Genomic DNA, 20671 nt, shown 5'->3' with positions numbered 1-20671 from the left:
TAGCTATAGAAAAATTTGTCAAAATTTTATTTCTATAAAAAATTTTGTCAAAGTTTTATTTGCTATAAAAAATTTTGTCAAAATTTCATTTGTTGTAGAAAATTTTGTCAAAATGTTATATCTATAGAAAATTTTTGCAAAATTGTATTTCTATAGAAAATTTCGTCAAGATTTTATTTGCACTAGACAATTTTCTCACAATGTTATTTGCTATAGAAAGTTTGTCAAAATTTTATTTCTATAGAAAATATTGCCAAATTTTAATTCTATAGAAAATGTTAGTCAAAATATTATCTCTATAGAAAATTTTGTCAAAATTTTATTTCTATAGAAAATTTTGTCAAAATTTTATTTCTATAGAAAATTTTGTCAAAATTTTATTTCTATAGAAAATTTTGTCAAAATTTTATTAGCTATAGAAAATTTTGCCAAAATTTTATTTGCTATAGAAAATTTTGTCACAATTTTATTTGCTATAGAACATTTTGTCAAAATTTTATTTGATATAGAAAATTTTGTCAACATTTTATTTATCTATAGAAAATTTTGTCAAAATTTTATTTCTATAGAAATTTTGTCAAAACGTTATTTCTATAGAAAATTCTTTAGAAAAGTTTGTCAAAATTTTATTTGCTATAGCACATTTTGTCAAAATTTTATTTGATATAGAAATTTTTGTCAAAATTTTATTTCTATAGAAAATTTTGTCAAAATTTTATTTCTATAGAAAATTTTGTTAAAGTTTTATTTCTATAGAAAATTTTGTCAAAATTTTATTTGCTATAGAAAAATTTGTCAAAATGTTATTTCTGTAGAAAATTTTATTTTTCTAGAAACTTTTTGCAAAACTTTATTTCCCCAAAAAATTTCGTCAAAATTTTATTTTTATTATGTGGTAAAAATTTTATTTCTATAGAAAATTTTTGCAAAATTTTCTTTCTATACAAAATTTTTGCAAAATTTTATTTCTATAGAAAATTTTTGCAAAATTTCATTTCTATAGAAAATGTTTCTACTTATAGAAAATTTTGTCAAAATAAAACTGACCCACTATTATAGTGCCTTAAAATCAATGATTTTTGTAACTTGGTGTTAAAGATAAAAAAAATCATAGATGTATTTCTACTGTGAAGAAATTTGGAGTTTTTAGTTCCGGTAAGCATATTTTGAGAGACTTTGATTTTACACAATACTAAATATGGAAAACCTAAATTGAGAATTGAGAACTACATCGAAAATAAGCGGAAGTTTAGATGATGGGGTAGTTTCTGAATGAATTCTATAATGAACATAGGTAGTCAAAGGGTATCTTTTTTTGTATTACCCAAAATTACTATGTTTTCTTCAAATACCTTTCGATATTGGTTAATAATGTGCGTGTTTGTGTTTTCTTTCTTCCATTCTTCTTACAGTACTCAATCAACAAATTCTACAAAATGTTAATCAATCATGGCAAACATTGGCCAATACAGCCAATACGGTTGACTATTCATCGCATTTGCTCTCCGCTACACTGCCAATATCCATACAGCACTTCCTTAAGTATTCGGAAACAATAAAAAAGGAATCCTCAGGTATTGTGGGCTCACAAATCAACTCAGGGAATTTGAATTTGGGCAATTTGGACACAACATCGGGATTCAATATAAAAAATGATGTTCTTAAAAATGGCACCAATTTGGCTAGTTTAGCACTGGGTGGCGTAGCCCTAACACCCAGCAATGCAAATGCAATCAATGGAAATCATCATGCCCACAATGGCAATGGTACAACCAGTCTTGTTAATATGGATCATAGTGGTGCCGGTGGTCATATACCCAATTTAAATGATGTCAACAATGGACAAATGGTGGCAAATAATTCAATGGCAACTAATGGTGTTAATGGTACAGCGCCTACAAATGGTGTGGCAAATGGTACGACAGTGGTAACAAGTACAGCACCGGCCGTTACAAATGGTACGACAACCACAAATGCTGATGGTACTACGACAACGACCACTACCACCACCACAACCAAGGCCAAAAAGGGTAAGAAGAAGAAGCCCCCAAAGGAAAAGAAACCACGACCAAAACCCGGTGAGATCCGAGAAACTAAAGCATTAGATGGTTCAACATTATATTGTTGTCCCGAGTGTCAAATGGCCTATCCGGATCGTAGTTTAATCGAACAGCACGTTATATCACATGCCGTTGAACGGCGTTTCGTGTGTGACATTTGTAATGCAGCTCTAAAGCGTAAAGATCATTTGACTCGTCACAAATTATCGCATATACCCGATAGGCCACATGTGTGCAATGTAAGTATCTGGTGACCAAATAACCATTCTATATCGATTTAAAATAATTGTAATTTGAATATTTGTTTTTCTGTTCGCTATTACAGATTTGTATGAAGTCCTTTAAACGAAAGGAGCAATTAACCCTTCATATTGTTATACACTCGGGTGAAAAGAAACATGTCTGCATTGAGTGTGGCAAAGGTAAGTCATAGAACCCAGAATTTGTGTCATTATATAGGTATTAGCGACCTCTTAAAATTATTTCGTCTCAATTTTATTTCTATAGAAAATTTTTACAAAATTTTATTTCTATAGAAAATTTTTGCAAAATTTTAATTCTATAGAAAACTATGTCAAATTTTTACTTCAATAGAAAATTTTGTCAACATTTTATTTCTATAGAAAATTTTGCCAAAATTTTAATTCTGTAGAAAATTTTGCCAAAATTTTAATTCTATAGAAAATTATGTCGAAATTTTATTTCTATACAACATTTTTGCAAAATTTTATTTTGAAAGAAAATTTTGCCAAAATTTTATTTCTATAGAAAATTTTTGCCAAAATTTTATTTCTATAGAAAATTTTGTCAAAATTTTATTTCTATAGAAAATTTTGTCAAAATTTTATTTCTATACAAAATTTTGTCAAAATTTTATTTCTACAGAAAATTTTTGCAAAATTGTATTTCTATTTTTATAGAAAATTTTATTTTTATTTCTATAGAAATTTTTGCCAAAATTTTATATCTATAGAAAATTTTATGTCTATAGAAAATTTTGTCAACATTTTATTTCTTTAGAACATTTTTTCAAAATTTTATTCTACAGAAAATTTTTGCAAAATTTTATTTCTATAGAAAATTTTTGCAAAATTTTATTTCTACAGAAAATTTTGTCAACATTTTACTTCTATAGAAATTTTGCCAAAAATTTAATTTTGTCAAAATTTTATTTCTATAGAAAAGTTTGTCGAAATTTTATTTCTATAGAAAATTTTGTCAACATTTTATTTCGATAGCAAATTTTGTCAAAATTTTATTTCTCTAGAAAATTTTGGCAAAATATTATTATTTACTATAGAAAAGTTTGCCAAATTTTATTTCAATAGAAAATTTTGTCAAAATTTTATTTCTATAGAAAGTTTTGTCAAAATTTTATTTCAATAGAAAATTTTGTCAACATTTTATTTTATGTAGATACAAAATCCCAGAAGATGGCTAGTGGCACTAACCGAATTATTGGAAATAAATATTAAAACACATCAATAATCGATTGTTTCTATGACCTCAAGTCGAACAAAATTAATAATCAGAAAATTTTACTTCTATAGAAAATTTTGTCAAAATTTTATTTCTATAGATAATTTTTACAAAATGTTATTTCTAAAGAAAATTTTTGCAAATTTTTAGTTCTATAGAAAATTTTTGCAAAATTTTGTTTCTATAGAAAATTTTATTTCTATTTCTATAGAATATTTGTTACGTGTGCGGCTTAGGAATGACCATCAGCTCCGCCTAGCTATAGTGGTTTCTCCCTCAAGGTGGTCCATCACGTCATTCTTGCCCTAGGCCCGTATCAATAAATAAAAATGTTCCAAAACTCGCAAACACAAACAACATCAGATTCCTTAAAGTGGGAGGTAGATGGAAACCTCCTGTCGCCCGCCTTGTCATGGTCACAAGGAATCCCATCCATTCATCATGACCCCTAAAATCCGCTCAAGCCTTTACCACTTACCTCACATCAATTTTTTCCTTCGGTCCGCAATGTAATTGGCCACGCAACAAATTTTATCAATATGTTATTTCTTTAGAAAATTTTGTCAAAATTTTTTTCTATAGAAAATTTTTTCAAAATTCTATTTCTATAGAAAATGTTGTCAAAATTTTATTTCTATAGAAAATGTTTCCAATTTTTTTTTATAAAATTTTATTTCAAAATTTTATTTCTATTGAAAATTTTGTCGAAATTTTATTTCTATAGAAAAATTTTTCGAAATTTTATTTCTATAGAAAATTTTTCAAAATTTCATTTCTATAGAAAATTTTGTCAAAATTTTATTTCTATAGAAAATTTTTCCAATTTTTTTTATAAAATTTTATTTCAAAATTTTATTTCTATTGAAAATTTTGTCGAAATTTTATTTCTATGGAAAATTTTGTCAAAATTTTAATTCTATGGAAAATTATGTCAAAATTTTATTTCAACAGAAAATTTTGTCAATATTTTATTTCTTTAGAAAATTTTGTCAAAATTTTATTTCTATAGAAAATTTTATTTCCATAGAAAATTTTGTCAAAATTTTATTTCCATAGAAAATTTTGTCTACATATTATTTCTATGGAAAATTTTGTCAAAATTTTAATTCTATGGAAAATTAAGTCAAAATTTTATTTCTATACAAAATTGTTGCAAAATTTTATTTCTATAGAATATTTTTTGCAAAATTTTATTTCTATAGAAAGTTTTGTCAAAATTTTATTTCTATAGAAAATTTTGTCAACATTTTATTTCTATAGAAAATTTTGTCAAAATTTTATTTCTATAAAAAATTTTGTCAAAATATTATTTCTATAGAAATTTTGCAAAATTTTATTTCTATAGAAAGTTTTATCAAAATTTTATTTCCATAGAAAATTTTTGCAAAATTTTATTTGTATAGAACATTTGATCAAAATTTTATTTTTATAGAAAATTTTTGCAAAATTTTATTTCTAATTTTTGCAAAGTTTTATTTCTATAGAAATTTTGTCTAAATTTTATTTCTATAGAAATTTTGTCAATTTTTTTTCTATAGAAATTTTGTCAAAATTTTATTTCTATAGTAATTTTGTCAAATTTTTTTTTCTATAGAAAATTTTCTCAAAATTTTATTTCTATAGAAAATTTTATTAAAATTTTATTTCTATAGAAATTTGTTTTTTTTTTTTTTTGAATTTTATTTCTACAGAAAGTTTTGTCAAAATTTTATTTCTATAGAAAATTTTTGCAAAATTTTATTTCTATGGAAAATGTTTTCCAAACTTTTATTTCTATAGATTTTGCAAATTTTTATAGAAAATTTTATAAATGGAATTGGACATTCGAAATTTGTCTTCGTAAACTTTTGATATATAATTAAGAAAAAAATTAGAATTTCTGTTTTCATCATATTTCTAAACCACAGAATGGTTTTTGGGGAATTTTTATCATGTTGACCCTTGCTTCTAATTGATTTTAAGTTTGTTTTTCTTTTTTTTTATATATATGTCTAAAGAGAGACTAATCCTAATATTTTGTTTCATTTACTTTACAGGTTTCTATCGCAAGGATCATTTACGTAAACATACACGTTCTCATATTGCACGACGCGTTAAATCTGAGGTATCAGCCCAAAATGTCAGTACCACTGGCACCAATGGTAATAGCAACAGTAACAACAATAACAACAACAGTAATCAGAATAATTCGCTACATGGTTCCTGAGGTTCGTACAAGGACTTTTGGTAAATTGTTATAAAATTTCTCACAATATAATGATGTGTGGCTCTTTTTGATTTTGGCAATATAGTATAGGGGTGGAGGGAATTAAAACCAAAATGAAATTTGGCGAAATAGACTCTATTCATTCATAAAATAATTATGTATACGAAATGAAATAATTTTGATTATTTCTTTCACAATAAAAATAAAACTCGATAAGAAAGAGAATTGACGTTGAATTGATTTTTGGTATCCTCTTTCTGTATATTGTGTCTCTGACCAAAATCGAAAAGGCTATGCACATTTGAGAAATATTATAAAATTTTACCGAATGTCCTGCTAAGCGATCATGTTTTGAAAAATTGTTTGTTTATTATTTTTTAAATTTTTCCATAATTATTATTTTTCATTATTTGCTTATAAATTTTATTTTTGTTTCTTTTCTTTTCATTTCAACTTTTCGTTTCGTTATGTTTTATTTAACAACACAAGACGCACAAAATGCTTAAATCCCAACAACAACAAACACAAGATGAAGATAAAAAGTAACACACTACCAAAATTCTCTGGAGAATTTTTTTGGAAAACAAAAAATTTTTAACTGAAATGATAGCAATTAAAATGTACAAATAAAAAAACTTTTATTACAGCAAAAACAAAAGTTAAGAACGAAAAACAAAAAATTCTTGTAATACAATACAATTACTCTTATAAAATATTATTACTATTTTTTTTTTTTCATTTGTTAAAAACAAAAATCCCCACAAATCCTCTTAGTCCTTTCAACACAAGGCAGGGCTTTGGGAGGTGTGGTTACAAGAAAATTAACATTGTTCATTTTTTATTAATCATCCAACAAAAACCCAAACCATCAATAACACGCATAGAAAAAGAACAACCAACATTGCCAGCTGAAAAAGCCCACGTTAACATTTTATCGTTGTATGTGTGTGTTTTTGTGAATATATGTATGGTGAAGAAAAAACAAAAAACAAACAAATTTAAACTCCCAAGTCATAATAACAAAACAAAACAAAAAACATTTATAACTGTGATCTTTGCTGGCTAACACGATACAAAAAAAATTAAAAACAAAAATACAAAAAATCGAGAGATATATTTCAAAAGTAATACAATTTATTAAAATTGTCTATTTCTTTGTATAATAAGTTTCATGTGCAATTTTCTAAAATAAATTTTTAGTTCACCTTTTTTTCCAATTTTTTTTTTATCACAATTTTCATTTTTTAAATTTATATAAATATTTTGTCAAGAAATTAGAATTTGCATTTATTAACGTATATGTATTTTCATTACTCTAATACAAACAAAAAATCGTATAAAATTAATTTAGTTTTAAATGCCCTTCTCTATGCCATAATAATAAAATGATATTTAAAAAAAATACTTTGAGATATTTTATGCAAAGTTTGTATACAAAAACTTTTTTTGGGCAAATTTTTAAAATCGAACCAACTAAAAGACTCCAAATCTACTATCCAAAAGCCATGGATTTTGTTCAAAAAAGTCCCTGGTTCGATTTTTACAATAACAGTATTCGCTCCAAAGTATTTTTTTTATATAAATTAATGGTATAGATCAGGGGGCATTACTATTATTTTGTAGGAATCATCAATACTAAGTTTAAAACTCTAGGTGTTTAAGGCCTATTATGCTTTATTGTAGTTTAAGCTTATAACTTTAATTTAGAAATGTTCTAAGAAAAACAAAAAACAATATCAAATAAATATTTGTTTTTTTTTTCTTTAATTTATTTTACATTAAAATTAAAAATGAAACAAAAAGATTTTTAAAAGATCATATAAGCGAATACATATATGCTCCATAAAAAAATCGTGAATAAGCGAAGAATATAAATGAAGACATCCCCCCCCCCCTCCCCGCAATATAATAAAAGTAAAATAAAATATATTTATTTATTCTCATGTTTTTTTTATAATTTCATGGCCATGGCAATTAGCCCATTACTAACGAATACTTCCCTACCATATTTTTCCATAAAAAAAATCCAAATGAACAAAACTTTGAAACTGCAACATAATGTTCAAGACAAGAAGATACAAACAAACAAACAAACCATAAACAAATAAATATGTAATAGTGTTAACTGAAATCCAAAACAAATACTAAAATAATATATATTTTGTAAAAGATGAAAGTAATTACAAAATCCTTCCCCCTTAAAAAAATGTATACGGAGAATATTTTCTTTCGGGCAAGTGTTTCGATTTTTTCACTTGCATCACAAATACAAACAAAATATCTCCTTTGCAAAATACAAACAAAAATGGAAAAAATGTAAACTTCTCAGATTACCATTTACCGAAAATTTAAAGTTCAAAATACAAAAACAATATTTATATATACTAACTATAGAACAACACAAAAAAAAACAAAACAAAAACGCGAAGAAAATAACAAATTACAAAAACAGCATTTTTTTGTCAGCAGGAAGCATTACTAAATACGATAGATATATACATATACCATATACATATACTATTCTATATTTATAAAAACAAAACAAACAAAAAAATAGATACATAATTGCGCATACATATACAAACATTTAATATAAACCTATTCAATAATATTTAGTTGACATAGAAATAAAATAATACGCAAAACATACGATTATACTAAAATCTGAATATTCCATAGCCAAAACAAAACAAAAAACAATTACAGCTCGCAAAAAGCATTCGATATTCTCGATATATAAAAAAAGAAAAATTCAAATGGCAAAATCTTTGCCATTTATCAGTTTTTTTTTTCTGTAGCAAAAAAGGTTTTGACAAAATGTTCTATAGCAAAAAAGATTTTGACAAAATTTTCTATAGTAAATAACATTTGGACAAAATTTTCTATAGAAATAAAATTTGGACAAAATTTTTTTATAGAAATAAAATTTGGACAAAATTTTCTATAGAAATAAAATTTTGACAAAATTTTCTATAGGAAAAAAATTTTGCAATAATTTTCTATAGAAATAAATTTTGACAAAGCAAATAAAATTTTGACAAAGTTTTCTATAGCAAATAAAATTTTGACAAAACTTTCTATAGCAAATAAAATTTTGAGAAAATTTTCTATAGAACTAAAATTTTGACAAAATTTTCTGTAGCAAAAACGATTTTGACAAAATTCTCTATAGAAATAAAATGTTCACAAAATTTTCTATTGCATATAAAATTTTGACAAAATTCTCTATAGAAATAAAATGTTCGCAAAATTTTCTATAGCAAATAAAATTTTCACTAGATTTTCTATAGCAAATAAAATTTTCACTAAAAAAAATTTCTAAAGCAAATAAAATATTGAGAAAATTTTCTATAGAAAACAAAATTGTGACAAAATTTTCTATAGAAATAAAATTTTGACAACATTTTCTATAGAAATAAAATTTTGACAAAATTTTCTATAGCAAATAAAATTTTGAGAAAATTTTCTATAGAAATAAAATTTTGACAAAATTTTCTTTAGCAAATAAAATTTTGGTAAAATTTTCTATAGAACTAAAATTTTGACAAAACTTTCTGCAGCAAAAAAGATTTTGACAAAATGTTCTATAGCAAAAAAGATTTTGACAAAATTTTCTATAGCAAATAAAATTTTGACAAAATTTTTTATAGTAAATAAAATTTTGACGAAATTTTCTATAGTAATTAAAATTTTGGCAAACTTTTCTATAATAAATAAAATTTTGGCAAGATTTTCTACAGAACTAAAATTTTTAAAAATTTTCTATAGAACTAAAATTTTGATAAAATTTTCTGTAGAACTAAAATTTTTAAAAATTTTCTATAGAAATAAAATTTTGACAAAATTTTCTATAGAAATAAAATTTGTACAACATTCTCTATAGAAATAAAATGTTGCAAAAATTTTCTTTAGGAATAAAATTTTGACAAAATTCTCTATAGAAATAAAAATTTCACTAAAATTTCTATAGCAAATAAAATTTTCTCTACATTTTCTATAGAAAAATAAAATTTTCACAAAAAAAAAAATTCTAAAGCAAATACAATTTTGAGAAAATTTTCTATAGAAAACAAAATTTTGAGAAAATTTTCTATAGAAATAAAATTTTGACAAAATTTTCTATAGAAATAAAATTTTTACAAAATTTTCTATAGCAAATAAAATTTTGAGAAAATTTTCTATAGAAATAACATTTTGACAAAATTTTCTATAGCAAATAAAATGTTGGTGAAATTTTCTATAGAATAAAATTTTGACCAAATTTCCTATAGAAAGAAATAAAATTTTGCAAAAATTTTCTAGAGAAATTAAATTTTGCAAACATTTTCTATAGAAATAAAATTTCACCTCATTGATTATAAAATCACATTTCTTTATGCTAATGATAAAATCATATTTTTTTTAAAGAATGCTTTAGCGAGATCAATATTTCGTATTTGCCAATAACAAGAGAGAAAAAAAATCCTACTGCAAAAGCAAAAATGAACGAAAAAATAGAAAAAAATCATAGCCATAGAAACAAAACAAAAAAAAGGTACTTAATACAGTTTTTTTTAAAAGTCTTCTAAATGATATAAACAACCTACTTACTATATAGTTTACCATAAACAATAAACAACAAATACAAATATAAACAATGAAACAAACAAGAAATACTTGCAGGAAGTACAAATCTTTCCATACATACTTAGTCAAAACAAAACTTAAGAAATGCATACAAATCTACAAAATCGTTGTATAAGATCACTAAATAAAAAACAAAATCAACTGGTTAAACAATACTAAATTCTAATAATTTAAAAATGATCAAATCAAATCCAATTTCACTATTCACAAATATATACATATATATACGTATATATATTTTATACAATTTATTTATTTTTTTTAATTTTGTTTTTTATTTTTCTCATTTGCCATAAACAAAAAACCCGAACATATTCATCCCATTAACTATATTTATTAAACAACAAAAATATTAATTAAGAGCAAAAAATATTTATGGTATACAACATCATGACAAAAGAAAAACAAATTTTGCAATTCAAAACTCAGGGATGAAGCCTCCAAAAAAAAAAAAAAACAAAATGAAAACCAAAACAAATAATAAAAATTTTCGCAATATTTGAAGAATTAAAACAAACAAAAAAAAAGAACAAACGAGAAATGAAAACACGTTTTAAGTATTTTAAACAAAATAAGAATCCCAAATTACATTTAAAAACGACAAAACAAAAATTAAAAATTTGAGAAGACACAGACAGTAAGCACAAAATTGAAACAAAAAAAAAACGTTTGAAATTTTTTTTGTAAACGGTATTCTTTAGAAACACACAATATTTCTTTTTTCTAAGATAAACACCCGTTTTTTTTTTTTTTTTTCAAAAAACAAAAAAAAAATTAAAGAAAATTTATTAAAACTCACATATTTAGAAGAAAACCAAAAAAGAAAATTTTACACAAGAAGATATTTGTTGATTTGATGACTATTTATCTTCGAACACACACTAATTACACTGTATCCACAAAAACAAATTAATTACAATATTCTGTCAATGAATTAGATTGGAGAAGCGAATACAAAGTCCACATAAAGACATCCATTTTATATTCTTACAAACAAAGCATTTTGTTAATAATGAAAGCAAAAGAAAAAACTAAAATATTTAAAAGATCCTTTTAAACTTCTGTTTTTCGCCATAAAATTTGAATATAATAAAATATTAAACTAACATCAATGAGGATATTGATGTCGATAAAGGACGTAGTAGTATGTTCCGAAACCTCCTGAAAATAACTACAACACCACATTCTCTATAGAATCTATAATTTTGCCAAAATTTTCAATAGAAATAAAATTTCCTAGCATTTTTTATAGAAAAAAAAAAATCGACAAAATTTCCTATAGAAACGAAGTTAAAAAAAAAAATGTTCTATACAAAAAAAAAACATTTTGCAAAATTTCATACAGAAATTCAATTGTTGCCAACATATTGTATAAAAATATTTTTTTTTGTTCTATAGAATTTATATTTTTATTTTCTTTTTGCCAAAATTTCCTATAGAAATAAAATTTGCTACCAATTTCTACAGAAATAATCGATAAAATTCCCTATAGAAATTAAGTCTAAAAAAATCCATAAAAATGAAATTTTGCTAAAATTTTCTATTAAAATTAAATTTTCCAAAAATTCTATATAGAAATTAAATTTTTGCCAACATTTTCTATAGAAATATTTTTTTTTTTTTTTTTGTATTTCAAAATGCATTTATCGTCTAAATACGAATTTGAGACTGTTGTTGTAAAATTTGATTATTATTTATGGAATATATTGTCCAAATCAGTCAGGATCACTAACTAGTGAGGGGGCAAAATTTAGACCCGAGTTCTTACGAAATCATTTCGAAATTTTTAGAAAAAATGTCTTAGCTACCCAGCAAAAAAATTTGGAAGTTCTTCCAAAGGCACAACTTTAAAAGCACTTCCAGAAGATACACTCCAAATGATGTTCTTTATTTTAACTACCCAGGAAGTTCTTTTAATGCAAGGTTTTATAACTTGGTTTGTTCATACTTTTAATAGGTAAATTAAAATTGTTTGTTCCAAACAAACCAGAGTAAGAATTCATAAAATGGTACAAATCATTTAAATTTTGTCGAAAAAAATGATAAATTCTATCTGAAATATTTGTGCATTTTTGAACATATTTGAGGTCAAACGATTCCGACTAGCGTTAGAATCCATTAAAAATTATAAAAAAATATAAACATTATTTATTTGACAAAATATTACAGATTTTTTTTAATTTACATCCAAAACATTGAATTCGAATCACACCTAAAGAAGTGATGCAAATTCAGTGCAGTGAAATGGAGGACTTCCGTCCTATGACAAGCCCATGTTAAATTCATCGCTTCTGCGTCAATTTTGCACCACTTCCGGATCCAAAAAGAACATTTTCATTACTTTTTTGGCGACGCTTTTTTTTGCTGAGTAACTGATGAATGAATGAAATGTTGACAAAATTTTCTATAGCAACTAAAATTTTTTACAAAATGTTCTATAGAATAAAATTTTGACCACATTTCCTATAGAAATGAAATTTTGCAAAAATATTCTATAGAAATAAAATTTTGCAAAAATTTTCTATAGAAATAAAATTTTCCAAACATTTTCTATAGCAACTAAAATTTTGACAAAATTTTCGATACCAAATACAATTTTTTGCCAAAATTTTCTATAGCAAATAAAATTTTGCCAAAATTTTCTATAGCAAATAAAATTTTGCCAAAATTTTCTATAGCAAATACAATTTTGCCAAAATTTTCTATAGCAAATAAAATTTTAACAAAATTTTCTATAGCAAATAAAATTTTTAACAAAATTTTCTATAGAATAAAATTTTGACCAAATTTCCTATAGAAATAAAATTTTGCAAAAATTTTCTATAGAAATAAAATTTTGCAAAAATAAAACATCTATAGAAATAAAATTTTCCATAAAAGTAAAATTTTCCAAAAATTTTCTATAGCAAAAAAAAATGTAAAAAATTTTCTATTGCAAATACAATTTTGACAAAATTTTCTATAGCAAAAAAAAAATTTACAAAATTTTCCAAAAATTTTCTATAGCAAATAAAATTTTGACAAAATTTTCTATAACAAATAAAATTTTGACAAAATTTTCTATAGCAAATAAAATTTTTAACAAAATTGTCTATAGAATAAAATTTTGACCAAATTTCTTATAGAAATAAAATTTTGCAAAAATTTTCTATAGAAATAAAAGTTTGCAAAAATAAAAAATCTATAGAAATAAAATTTTCCATAGAAGTAAAATTTTCCAAAAAATTTCTATAGCAAAAAAAGTTTGACAAAATTTTCTATTGCAAATACAATTTTGACAAAATTTTCTATAGAATAAAATGTTGACCAAATTTTTTATAGCAAATACAATTTTGACAACATTTTCTATTGCAAATATAGGTTAGGTTATGTTGCAGCCCGATGTATCAGGCTCACTTAGACTATTCAGTCCATTGTGATACCACAGTGGTGTTTTCCATAAAAGTAAAATTTTCCAAAAATTTTCTATAGCAAAAAAAATGTAAAAAATTTTCTATTGCAAATACAATTTTGACAAAATTTTCTATAGCAAAAAAAAAATTTACAAAATTTTCTATTGCAAATATAATTTTGTCAAAATTTTCTATAGAATAAAATTTTGACCAAATTTTTTATAGCAAATACAATTTTGACAAAATTTTCTATAGCAAATAAAATTTTGACAAAATTTTCCATAGAAATAAAATTTTGCCAAAATTTTCTATAGCAAATAAAATTTTGACAAAATTTTCTATAGCAAATAAAATTTTCTATAGCAAATAAAATTTTGACAAAATTTTCTATAGAAAAAAAAATTGACAAATTAGCGCTTGGGCACCCTAAATAAAATTCTATGTCCGCTTCTAGCCCGAATCCTCCATTATATGTCGTGCAAAAGTTTTCATTATTAAACGATTTGATCATAATAATAATACAGTGAAACCTCCCATATGACTCGTAAGATTTTGTATTTTTTTACAAATTCCTCCCCAAAAAACCCCATAGTGTCGCATTTCGTTACAATGAAAAGTTGATTAATCGATCAAAATTTTAACTCTTGCTAAAATAAATAGCAGACAATGGGACAGAATTTATAAAGAAATTATATATATGGTCGAAAAAAACATTTCTCCGGTTGTCCTAAAATTATCGATATCAAAGTATCGCTAGTCGGCTTAACAATTTTTATAGCGTTTAAATCAATTTTGAACAACATCGAAATCCGAATAATTGGTTTTAGTCAACGTCAAAAATATGCCACCACCTGACTCATCAGCAGACTTTTTGTTTTTTTTTCTGCTTTGTCTATTAACAAATTTCTTTGAGTGTAGGTTTTTTCTGATAGGTATTCTGAGAGACCTACACACACAAAAATTGTTCACGAAAATTTTTCCAATTAAAGTCTTAGTTGAGTTTTAAAAAATACTCAATTAAAAATTTAATTGGTTCAACAAATTTTTTAATTGAAACAAACAACAAATCACGAAAAATTAATAGCATCAATTAATTATTTAAGTGGATCAATAAATGCTTTAATTGGATCAATTAATTTTTTAAATGACTTCCAATTAATTTTTAATTGATATTATCAATTCTGTGATTGAAGACATTTCAACAAAAAAATTAATTGAATCAATGAATTTCGTGATTGATTTAGAAAAAATATTGTGTGTGTATATATTGCATTTGTGTATAAAGTAACCTTAAATTGGTTATTTCCAGTACTTTGTCTATGCTTCTCTATCGTAATACATTGGCAGATATTTAATTTATTTCCAAGTGTAAATTTGTAGCTACACAGAAAAAAAAATTATTTTTGTTTGTTTTTAATCACGAAATGAATGAATCCAATTAATTTTTTAATTGAAATTTCTTAAATCCCAGAAGTGATGAAATCAATCACCAATCTCAATTAAAAAAAAATTGATACAATAAATTTTTGTGAGTGTTGATTTTTTTTTGTTCGTGGAATCAATTTAGAATTCAATTAAAATTTTAGTTGAAAAAATATTGGTTATATTGTTTTTGTGTACACAGTTTTTATATAGTAGCTATATGTTTAAGGGTCATTTACACTTAAGTGAGAAAACAACATGTAGTAGAAATGTGACTATATTAAAAACCATCACTGAAAAAAAAACATTTTTTTTGCTTTAATCACAAAATTAATTGATCCAATAAATTTTTAATTGGAAAAGCTTTAATCATGGAAATGATAATATCAAAAGTTAATTAAACAAAATAATTGATCCAAAATCAAATGGGGTTCAATTAAAAATCAATTAAAACTTAATTGATGTTTGTTTTGGATTCAATCGCAAAATTAATTGGTCCAATTAATTTTTCAATGAACATACGTTTATCATGGAAATGATAATATCAAAAGTTAATTAAAAAACTAATTGATCCAAAAAAAAAAATAATAGAGGTCAATTAAAAAAATTAATTGATCCAATTGAATTTTCATTGATTCAATAAATATATGTAATTTATTTTAATTTTTATCAATAAATTTATTTTCCTTGATTTTTTTCTTTAAAATTCAATTAAAATTCTCATTGCTATGATTGCTAATTAATTTGTTGCTTACAGTTATTTATCTCGCAAAGTGTAAAGGCCCTTTATATTGATTTTCCGTACAAATTTATTTTATAAATTCTTTAATAATCCCCTTAGAAAATAACGAAAAAGTGAATATGTAATGGACTGAAACAAAAAACAAAAAGTTAAGGCGCAAGTAGTATTAAAAAGAATTAAGAAAAACAAAACAAAATGTGAAGTAGATTTCAAAAAAAAGTAAGGTTAGGATATGCTTAGTATTTCTGTGAGAACACAACAATTCTTGGAATGAGAAAACTCTTAGTATTTTTTTTAAATTAAATTTTTACGTTTTTCCCCCTTCTCCCCAAGGAAAGTGGCGGTATTATGTTACTTTCTCCTTTCTATTATTATAAACATTTATTTTTCTAAAAAAAAAGAACACAAAAGTATTTTTTATTAAAGTAAAATTAAAAAAAAAATAATAAACCAAATGGAGATGGAAAAATTGAGAATACAAATACAAAAAAAAAGGTTTAAAAGAAAAAAAACAAATTATTTTTTTATATAATTAAATACAAATAAATATGTATGTAAAGAAACGAAGTATAGACAAAACAAAAAAAACAACAAAAAGAAACAATTTTAAGTACTATATTAAAATATGTATGTAATATCGTTTATGCAAATACCATGAATTTCTTAAAGCGTATGTAAGCCTAAAAGAAACCACAAAGATGAAAACAAAACAAAATAAAAAATCCCCATAAAGGAAAACCCATCCCTCTATATAATAATAATAATCATTTTTTTTAAATCACTTCAATATGAATTATTGTATTATAAACAAGAACTATATTAAATAATAATAATAATATAAAGAGAAATTTATTATTATTATAATGTAACTTTGTAACGATATATATACATACATTTATTTTAATTATAATAAGTGAACACAATTAAGTGAAAACAAATTATTAAATAACATTTAAATTGTAACCATTTCAAATTCAATAAAGATTAAAAACAAACACAAATACCAATGCGTTTAATTCAATAAAAGGATATATAAAAAACAAGCATTTAAAGGTTAGTTAAGGAAATATAATAAATCATATAATTTATATATCATATTTTATTTATCCAACATATATAATATAACTTTATTATCAATAACTTTATTAAATTACACAATTTTATTCTACAGAAAATTTTCTTGAAAATTTTTTCTATAGAATTTTTTTTTTCAAAATTGTATTTTTTTAGAAAATTTTGTCAAAATTTTATTTTTATAGAAAATTTTGTCAAACTTTTATTTCTTTTGAAAATTTTGTCAAACTTTTATTTCTTTTGAAAATGTTGTCAAAATTTTATTTCTAAAGAAAATTTTTGCAAAATTTTATTTCTATAGAAAATTTTTGCAAAATTTTATTTCTATAGAAAATTTTTGCAAAATGTTATTTCTATAGAAAATTTTTGCAAAATTTTATTTCTATAAAAAATTTTTGCAAAATGTTATTATAGAATAGAAAATTTTGTCAAAATTTTATTTCCATAGAAAATTTTGTCAAAATTTTATTTCTAAAGAAAACTTTTGCAAAATTTTATTTCTATAGAAAATTTTTGCAAAATTTTATTTCCATAGAAAATTTTTGCAAATGTTGATTTCTATAGAAAAACTACTCGAACTTTAGGTTAGGTTATGTATGGGGCAGTATGAAAATAGGCCCCATAAAAATGAGCCCCAAAATTCAAATGAGACAGGACCTCAAATGTTGGCCTACGTTTCATAATGAATAATAAGCCCCATAAAAATGAGCCCCAAAAAAATGTAACTGAACCATCAAAATTTACCCCTAAATAAAATTAGGGCTAATTTTCTCCTTTGAAAAGACCAGGTTTTCGCCCTAATGAACCCTAAGGGATTTAAAATCAAAAATATTATTTCTAAAGAAAATTTTGTCAAAATTTTATTTCTATAGAAAATTTTGTCAAAATTTTATTTCTATAGAAATGTTTGTCAAAATTTTATTTCTATAGAAAATTTTGTCAAAATTTTATTTCTATAGAAAATTTTGTCAAAATTTTATTTCTATAGAAAATTCTTGCAAATTTTATTCCTATAGAAAATTTTCCCAACATTTTTATTTCTATAGAAAATGTTTGCAAGAAAAAAAAAAACAAAAACTACTCGAACTTTAGGTTAGGTTATGTATGGGGTGGTATGAAAATAGGCCCCATAAAAATGAGCCCAACAATTCAAATGAGACAGGACCTCAAATGTTGGGCTTCGTTTCATAATGAATAATAAGCCCCGTAAAAACGAGCCCCAAAAAATGTAACTGAACCATCAAAATTTACCCCTAAATAAAATTAGGGCTAATTTTTTCTTTTGATTTAAAAGACCAGGTTTTCACCCTAATGAACCTTAAGGGAATTAAAATCAAAAATATTATTTCTAAAGAAAATTTTATTTCTATAGAAAATTTTGTCAACATTTTATTTCTATAGAAAATTTTGTCAAAATGTTATTCCTATAGAAAATTTTCCCAAAATTTTTATTTGTGTAGAAAAAATTTCCCAAAATTTTTATTTCTATAAAAAATTTTGTCAAAATTTTATTTCTATAGAAAATTTTGTCAAAATTTTATTTCTATAGAAAATTTTTGCAAATTTTATTCCTATAGAAAATTTTCCCAAAATTTTTATTTCTACAGACAAATTTTCCCAAAATTGTTATTTCTATAGAAAATTTTTGCAAAATCCAAAAATTAAAAATTTTAACAAATGTATATCAACATGTATCAGGAGATCAGAAAATACAAAAAAAACTTTCATTATACACATACAACAACACATAAAGCTTAAAACTATAGTAGTATCATTACGTTCGTCTGTTACTTTTATTGCACCGAATTTCCTCTTGTTTACTCTGGTGCTGAGTACTTGTATATCTACTTGTCTAATTTATTATGTGTTTGTATATGTGAGCAATGTTACCAGTGTCTGATACAGTGTTGCCAACTCCCCAAGGCCAAAAAGCACCAAAAATATATTATAAATTCTAACATACCAACTTCCTCCACAAAATCGAAAATTAAACGCTCTACTAAAAAACAAAAAAAAAAAAAAAAAAAATCCGAAGATGTATTATACAACTTTTGTGAATTAAATTTTAAGAAGTTAACGTGGGTATTAAGATCGAGTTTAGCTGCTAAAATTACCATTTTTCATAATTACTTTTCTTAAGTAATTCATTTTAAGGAATACAAACTTTGTGAAAATTTGCTTTTGCCTATTCCCCATCAAGTTCTAATAAAATTTGCAGCAAATATGCATAATTTTATGCCTTGTTTACTGATATAGTTTTCACATTAGCGGCAAAACTCGAACTTAGTACTCACCATTATGAACCGCTATTCAAGTATACACTTTGATCAGTTTTAATGCTTTCGTCCAATTCATTTTGATCAGTGATGTTTTTCAACTTTCAAAATATTAATATATGGAAGGAGTCTATTGCTTATTTCAGTTGTGCGTGCTTTTCTGAATCTAATACAAACGTTTTTAATGACATCTTTCCCAAATTCAAAAATTCGACACTCATCGCTCGACTTTCCTACAGAATACCCTAAAGAACAATATTAATTAAAAAATAATCAATACCAACTTCATAACAATCAAATTCTATATTTGGCAATAAATTTGAGTTTTTTCGGCTCTTGAAAGTCTAATCAAAATTTTTGTATCAATTAAACTGTTCAAAATAAAAAAAGCACCAAAAGCACTAAATGAAAATGCCAGAAAGCACCAAGTTGGTGCTTTTTTTGAAAAGGCACCAAAAAGGCAATTTGGTGCTTTTTAGAAGTCAAAAAGCACTAAATTTGGTGCTAAAAGCACCAAATTGGCAACACTGGTCTGATATGTAGTTGATTCTCTTCTCTGTTGGTAGATTGTTGAGCATTTGCTGCTCTCTCTCTCCATTACTCTCACATCGTCAAAGTTCGACTGATGTTTCGTTGTCGCGCATAGTGTTGCCAGTGCTATTTTTTCGAGTTTGTTACTGTTGCGAAGTTTTATGTCCGATTTATGTCTGCATGTTATTTTATTTCAATAGAAAATTTTGTCAAAATTTTATTTCTATAGAAAGAGTTTGCATATTTTTATACCCTTCACCACTACTGTTTTACAGGGTATAATAAGTTTGTGCATTTGTATGTAACGCCAAGAAGGAAAAGTCTGAGACCCATCGTTTAGTATACCGATCGTCTTAGAATTAAATTCTGAGTCGATTTAGCGATGTCCGTCTGTCTGTCTGTTGATGTATTTTTGTGTGCAAAGTACAGCTCGCAGTTTTAGCCCGATTGTCCTAAAATTTGGTATAGGGTCCTGTTTCGGCTCAAAGACGATCCCTATTGATTTTGGAAAAAATCGGTTCAGATTTAGATATAGCTGCCATATATATTTTTCACCGATCTGGTCATAATTGGCGTGTATATCAACCGATCTTCCTCAAATTCCGTACATCCGAATATTTTACGAGTCTCGAAAAATTTGCAAAATATCAGCCAAATCGGTTCAGATTTAGATATAGCTCCCATATATAGCTTTCGCCCGATTTACACTCATTTGCCCACAGAGGCCAATTTTTTGCTCCGATTTAGTTGAAATTTTGCACAGGGAGTAGAATTAGCCTTGTGGCTATGCGTGTCAAATTTGGTTGAAATCGGTTCAGATTTAGATATAGCTCCCATATATAGCTTTCGCCCGATTTACACTC

General features: G+C 24.2%; 1 protein-coding gene across 4 annotated transcripts in view; it reads left to right on the top strand.

The window, feature by feature from the left end:
* Positions 1–6463, top strand: part of l(3)neo38 (C2H2-type zinc finger domain-containing lethal (3) neo38) — a 64858-nt gene extending 58395 nt beyond the window's left edge. For 3 of the 4 annotated variants that reach the window (XM_075289384.1, XM_075289383.1, XM_075289381.1), the window contains 4 exons: positions 1413–2299; positions 2386–2482; positions 5576–5746; positions 6235–6463. In XM_075289384.1, coding sequence (XP_075145499.1) covers positions 1413–2299; positions 2386–2482; positions 5576–5745 — 1154 coding nt within the window. In that variant the 3' untranslated portion in view covers position 5746; positions 6235–6463. The remainder of the gene's footprint in view (positions 1–1412; positions 2300–2385; positions 2483–5575; positions 5747–6234) is intronic. The other variant, XM_075289382.1, reaches the window with a different exon arrangement.
* Positions 6464–20671: the final 14208 nt, after the last annotated feature.

The sequence above is a fragment of the Haematobia irritans genome, chromosome 1 (genome assembly GCF_050003625.1).
Source record: "Haematobia irritans isolate KBUSLIRL chromosome 1, ASM5000362v1, whole genome shotgun sequence".
In the NCBI taxonomy this organism is placed as follows: domain Eukaryota; kingdom Metazoa; phylum Arthropoda; class Insecta; order Diptera; family Muscidae; genus Haematobia; species Haematobia irritans.
This window is presented reverse-complemented; position numbering and strand designations above follow the sequence as displayed.